The sequence below is a fragment of the Morone saxatilis genome, unplaced genomic scaffold (assembly GCF_004916995.1).
Source record: "Morone saxatilis isolate NCDOM2014 unplaced genomic scaffold, NCSU_SB_2.0 Contig12, whole genome shotgun sequence".
Classification (NCBI taxonomy): domain Eukaryota; kingdom Metazoa; phylum Chordata; class Actinopteri; family Moronidae; genus Morone; species Morone saxatilis.
The window spans coordinates 27876328-27883412 of record NW_023339674.1 but is presented as its reverse complement, the minus strand read 5'-3'; the positions used below and the strand labels follow the sequence as shown (position 1 = coordinate 27883412).

The 7085-nt window shown below is 37.7% G+C and overlaps 1 protein-coding gene across 1 annotated transcript in view; it reads right to left on the bottom strand.

The window, feature by feature from the left end:
* Positions 1–24: 24 nt before the first annotated feature.
* Positions 25–7085, bottom strand: part of lrrc40 (leucine rich repeat containing 40) — a gene marked incomplete at both ends in the record, with an annotated part of 9553 nt that continues 2492 nt past the window's right edge. The window contains 8 exon segments of the mRNA XM_035652938.1: positions 25–132; positions 674–776; positions 2146–2191; positions 3589–3679; positions 4040–4212; positions 4559–4698; positions 5684–5807; positions 5913–6042. Of these exon segments, the coding sequence (XP_035508831.1) occupies positions 25–132; positions 674–776; positions 2146–2191; positions 3589–3679; positions 4040–4212; positions 4559–4698; positions 5684–5807; positions 5913–6042 (915 nt within the window).

Below are 7085 nucleotides of genomic sequence, written 5' to 3'. Positions count from 1 at the left end.
GTGTGTGTGTGTTTGTTTGTGTACCTGGGAGGTATGGCGGTCAGCTGGTTCTTGCTGAAGTTAACTGTGGTAATGAGTTGATCTGCTGCAGCATCAAACAGCTCATCTGGAATATTCAATGCCTGCTTCTCACTAAACACAAAAACATACAAAGTTACAGTCGAGTTACTCTAACTCGTTGAGTAACTAGAGTGTAACTAACAACAACTAATTTCTCAAACCTTGAGCTACATTTTGATATAAACACTGAATCAAATGACTGTAATGTGACATTTGCCTTAGTGCTGACACCAATGAAGACTAATATCCAACCATGTATCATTGCAGCTTATTACAACATGGACTAACTGCAGTCACAAAGGTAATTACTGAGATCTGGGAACATCAATAAAAAGAAGTTTGACAGGATCAGCTGCTTCATGTGACAAGACCAATACGGCAGCTGTATGAGAGGCTACTGTTAACAATTACACAGCAAATACAAATACTACCATTATATTATGTCCAAGTAATGAACTGACAAGTGTGTATCACCATGCTTTGATGAAGTGAGTCACCAGATTTGTCAGTCTACTGGTTGCAAATAAATGTAACCAAAAGAGTAACACATGAAAAGATTATTTTGGTGCCACCATTTTTCTTGAAAATACAGACCGAACTGTGTATCACTAACCTGTACACCAAAAACTTCAGTGTTTTAATGTGATGTACATTGATAGTGGCCTGGCTGGGTAACGTCAGGGCTGTAGGTCCTTCATCTGCTCCGTCAGGCTCCTCTGCAAACCAAACCACACACAGACACAGACACACAGACACACACACACACAAATAAGTATGGGAGACCAGCATGAAACATATCATGAGAAAATAATTCACACTGTATTTTACGGCAACATATAGCTGCTATGCAAGAAAAAGAAAAATGGTTTAATATCATGTTATAACGTGAGAAGTATATTATTGTAACTATAAGGTATTATAAAAATTAGATTATATAATCAAATTGCAAAAAATAACGGACTTTCGATTGTGAAAATGATTGGACATTCGATTGTGAAAATTATTATGTTGTTGTAGAAAAAATAAAAAAACAAGCAGCACAATCGCAGCTGTCTCACAGTCTTGTCTTGAAATACATTCTAAACATTTAACAAATTTACATAAAAAATACAACCTTACTCAACTACAACAATTCAATACTAAATAAGTTATGGTACAAAAAAAGCAAAATGCATTTTGGGTTGTTATTCAACGAACTATGACTTCAAACTTCATTAATTCTTTTCCCATTGTAGAAATAAACGGCTGGTCATTATGAGTGTTTTTATTAGTATTTATTAGTCTTGTTAGGTAGTGTTGTATGTATGAGCCCCATCTCGGGTACCAGGGACACCCACACTGCGACTAATGTATTTGGCCTGGGATCAAACTGGCAGTAAAGCAAGGTGCATCTCTCTGCTTTAAGGTGTAACCCGTACATCGGCAGAGGTTTCCCCCCCTTTACATGAAATCATTTTGTGGAATATCCTGCTCAGTGTTGGAATCCTTTTAAGTGAAAAACAGTCAAACTTTAGACAGTTTAACTCTGCATTTTAACCATGGTAGCCAGCAGCAGAGGTAGTGTGAGTCAGTCCTGTTTAAGGGTATACCAGTAGAGATCTTAAGCTATTGAACGCTTTTTAGTAAGTGTTGGTTAGATGTTCTGATATTCCTGCTTCACAATGGCTTCTCACACTGGGATGCTTATGGCAGTCCCTGTTGATTTAACAATGTGTGTCCTGGTCAGAAGGTAGGATTCTCATCATCCTCTCATCACTGATAAACACCTTGAGATGTGGTTAAAAGCTCAGAAAAAGCTAGTTAGTGAAATGTTTTCTGTTGTTGCTGCTGTGAAACAGACATTCGGACTAACTGGTCAAGAAATCATTCCGAATTTTTTGGTTAGTGACCTTTGATGAAACATTTAAAATTGAATTCAGGAAAACTTTATTGCCCATTGCAAGCCAATGAAAAGTCTTTAACATGACTCACACAAGGCCACTGATCAATGGTGGTGAACATCACTTTACTGGAACCATTTCAGCCCTTTTAGGTGCAGTGGACAAAACTATTTCAAGTCAGCAAAAAAAGAAAAGTGAACTGTACCTTTAATTCGTCCTCTTAAATATTTCAGAAGCTCATTGGTTCCTTTCTGTGATGAGGACAACATAGGAGGAGTGTAAGAAGTTTGAATATTAGTATTAATGTTTGCTCTAGTGAAGCAGTGAGAACATTATAATTTTGCATGGAACTATGTCACTGAAATTCCATCTCAAAACTTCTCGACTACTACAGCTGCAGTGAACCGTTATCATTTCTAGTTTGTATAAAATCAGATTTGTGCCAGTGTAATCAAACAAAAAAAAATTTGAGAGAGAAATTAAAACATTGAAATTTTCAACTTGCAAATAAATGATTTTTGTAATTAAGTACTGATGATGTATGTTGTGTGTGTACCAGACATTTTATCCACCAAAACTGTTTTACTCCCCTGAACGTATTTCTCAAATTCTACTTCTTTTTAAGAAGTTTTGTTCGATTTTATTGACACAAATCTGATCCTATAGGTTTACTTCTATTAAAATGCAATGTGCAATGTCTGACTATTGAAGGGATTTGTGACAAACATTGCATTTTAAAGCTGTCAAATAGTAACTTTTCTTAAATAAGAAGCTGTATGATAGAATCTTACAGAGAAGACCGCAGTCTTTAATGGCAAATGTGTTTCATCTTAATGATTTAGCGAACAGTTAAGTGTATAGTCTAGGGCTATCCCTGACCGCTTGCTGCTTGCCCAACTTTGGCTATAGTACTCATTCTGGCCCTGCACTCCTACTCCTCCCTGCAGTCAAAGGTCCTGTGCTAGTGGTGTAAAAAACTCTCATGGTACTTCAAGCTCACAGCCTGGGTACGGTCAGCTAACAGGATCGCTAATTAGTAAGTGGCAGCAGCTAATACAGTTAACACATGTAGCAGTGCATTGGTAGGAGACTTCCAGCGTTACAATCCTGATACTTTCGTCCCGTTGACAAGGTGCAGCTCCCAAACAGAGTTTCATGTTGTTTTTCTGTGACTATCAGACTAATAAAAAGTATGCGACTAAGACTCTTCTCATCGACTAATGGTTTGGTCGACTATTAGATACATACTGATATGTACATACAGTACATACAATACATATCAGTAGTGGCTTTTATGTTATCCGATCAGCGCTGATTTGAAAACTTTTTTTGGTATATCATGCAGAAAAAAATGCTTGTGGTACTATATTCAGCAATGTCAACTAGAGTTGGTTGACAATGTACATGCTATATTAGTTAACTTAAATATTCTATTCATAGAAAAGGTATATTTTCAAAAGTTCACTAATTTTCAGTCAGTCTCTAAAACCCTGCACTGCGGCATCTACTTCTTAGGAAAGTGAAAAACAATTGTCTTCAGCAACTGTGATTTCAGCTAGTATTTGTACAGGCTGTACTACCACTGCATTATCTTCACCCATCAGTTTTACCATCCATGCTGTGTGTTTGTCCTCAGTGTGTCACCTACAGTGAGCAGGTCTCTCCTGATTCCTCGTAAAGGGTTTCCCTCCAACAGTAACACCTTCAGATTGGGCAGCAGGCTGAGAGAAGCTGGAAGACTGACAGAAAACAATACAATTCACATGAAAATACCTGGTACCTGGTACTCAGGTGATGACAGTATCTAGAGGTAGATATTTAAGTCTCAGCTGCTAATGACTGATCTGGAAGACTCAGCTATACTAGCTGTTATCTTATACCAATGCAGTGGGCCTGCATGGTTACATGTCCCATCATGCTGAAATAATTTGTAATATAAAAATATAAATAGTGTAGTGCATATGTACGTAAATGTCTAAAATCCACCCTGTGAAATCGCTGTGAACATATTTGTTACTGACTGGATATTTCAATCATGGTGTGAGTTTGGCTGTTTTCTGCTTTAGGTAGTCATGGTGTCATGGTGTCCAGTAACATACGTGGTAATGTCATTGTTGGTAAGGTCAAGGCGTGTGAGTGTGCTCAGTAAGGTGATCTCTTCAGGAAGGGTTTTGATCTTGTTGTCTCGTAGTTCTAGAAGAGAGATGGCTGTCAGGCAGGCCAGCTGTTCCGGATCCAACTGCTCAATCTGGTTGTTCCCAACGTACAATTCCTACACACATACACACACAGATGAACATATATGCAAAATTACATTTCTTGAAGCCATAATATACGAACTACTTTTAGAGGTCCAGTGTGTGACATTTAGGAGGGACTTCTCATGTATTAGCTTCTCTGCATTGGCTCCCTGTGAAATTCTTGAATAGAATTTAAAATCCTCCTCCTCACCTACAAAGCTCTTCACTGGCAGACACCTTCGTACCTTGAGTTCATAGTACCCTATTACCCCACTAGAAAACTACTCTCTTGCTTTATATGAAAAGTGTCCTGAGATAACTTTTTTTATGATTTGGTGCTATTCAGATAAAACTGAACTGAACTGTTGCTAGGATTACCTTCAGCACGGGCGCAGGGAGCTTTGGGAGGAGGCAGAGCTTGTTGTGCCTGAGGTAGAGCTGCTCCATAGCGAGCATCTCTGATAGGCTGGCAGGAATGTCAGTCAGCTGGTTATTGCTGCAGTCCAACAGCTTAACATCTGTAAATCAAGTTAGCAAACAGGCAGCAAGTCATTTTTTTTTTTTTTTCAAAGAAGGAAATACGAGACTTTTAAGTGTCTCACACCTACTTTTTTTCTTCTTCTGTGCCTTTCTACATCTACAGACGCTGCAGGTCACTTTAAATGGAGACCTATGCAGAACAGTGGCTCTACATACATTCATGTTTTTCACACGTTTTGTGGCCACCCTAGTTTCTAATTTTCACTTGGAAGGGAAGTTTGAAGCAAGGGAGTAGTAATCTGCTCTGCTTTATTCATAACATTGACATTCAAATTCTAAATAAACATTTAAATGCTGCAGTTTTTTAATTTATTTATTAAATTGAGTTTGTCAAGCACTTTAACCAACAGCACTTTTTACATTTTTTCTTAACCAACTGAGGTCAAACTACTTTCTTGTAGGGATTTATTTTCAGCCGATAAAATGACAGATAAGCTGCTTCTCATGGCTGATACTGATAATTTTACATTTTTGTAATAACATACTGAAACATAACCTATAAATAGTGGGTAATGACCCCATTTGAGGTGGACCTGCTCAACCCTCTAGGAGGAGTGTATCCAAGTATGACTGGGCTAATTTCAAGTCAATCTGATTCATTCTCTAGGAAGAGTTTGTTAAAGTACAATGTAAAATGCCAAAAATGACCACTACATTAAAAATGGCAGATTTTCTGTTGGCTTGAGGGTATGGCTCAAAGTGACTCTTTTCTAAGTCTGGACATGATAACTTTAGCCCCTCAAAAATGTGATTGATGTTAAAGATAATAATAATTCCTTTCATATAACAGCGCTTTCATACCGGGTGGTGCTCTGGCCCTAATAAATAAAAAAATAAATTCTTCCTATAATAATAAGCATATTTCAATTAAGGCCTGGTTCTTTCTACTGTAGGGGTAAATTAAAGCCACTATTTGATCATTAATGGTACGTCAAAAGCAGCCATGTAAAAAAACTGACTGACTTGTGAGCTGGGCCAGGCTGTCAGGCAGACAGCTCAGCTTGTTGTAACACAGGTTGAGTTTCTGCAGACAGATAAGACGGCCTAGACTGGAGGGAAGGTCGTTCAGATGGTTGTTGGACAGGTCCTTAAACCAAACACAGCAAAGGACACCTTTGTCAGCCAGTCACACATCACAGTTGGAAGAGTCTGGTGGGAGTGTAATATGCTACATACAGTATGTGTTAGTTACCAGCTCAGTCAGGTTCTCCAGTTGTCCTAGTTCCTCTGGCAGGCTCTCCAGCAGGTTTTGCTTGAGTGTGAGGCTGCAGAGGTTTTTTAGAGTACACACCTCCACTGGCAGTGATCTCAGCTGGTTATGACTGGCCCCACAGCAAAGGAAACACACGTTAGATGTTACTCTACTTTATAATGAATAGATACATTCATTCATTCAGTAATTAGTCCCACTCTGTGATTTATGTAGCTGAATTAAAAGTCTAGCTGCTTGGGTCTGGGCCTCTGAATCCACCCACTCCACCAAGTTAACTGATTCTGGTCTGGCATAATGACATCAAACAGCGGTTTCTCAGTTGAAAAATCCAATCCAATGAGCACCGCAGGCAGGAATAATGATGTTATCAACCAAAGAGAAGTAATACCAACGGCAACTACTAAAGACAGATGCTGCTATCGAGGCTCTTCTAAATCAATTAAAAGTACCAATTACTTACTGGATGAATTTAAGATTTTTTAAGACCATTATGAATGCAATTCAAACTAGAAATAAAGTATAATGGATATGAAGGAATATCTGTATTGGTTCCATGTACATACACTCTGATAAAAAGTGTTCCCTTTCAGTCTTTCAGCTCTGGTCCTGTTTTTTATTGTCGCTCCCAATGTACTGAAGAGTTACAAAGTGACACTGTGGGGCAAAATCTTCATATTCAGATAATGATATAGCACATATTCTGTAAATTTGATAAATAGTTTATATAAAATGACTACATGGAAAATTTCTTATTACATATTCAATTATACAATCAACAAATAAAAGGTACTTACTCATACTTGATTATTTATCTATTTTGAACTATCTGATAAAATAACATTCATGTTAGTCCTTGTGAACAATCAGTCTATCACCAGTAAGTACACAATGCAACTAAATATATAACATATCACAAAATAAAATCATAAACATTAGACCCTGTTTATGATTTTATGAATATGTGACATTTAAATGAGTAAATGTTAAATATTACATTAAAAAGGTCCAGGTTTAGTGTATAATCACCTACAAATAAGAATCGTTGTGTTAGCTTTAGAATGAGCTTTCCATGGAGTCCATGTTTCTACAGCAGCCCAGAAGGGACAAACCAAACACTGGCTCTAGATCAGATCACCATTTTCACCGGAACAG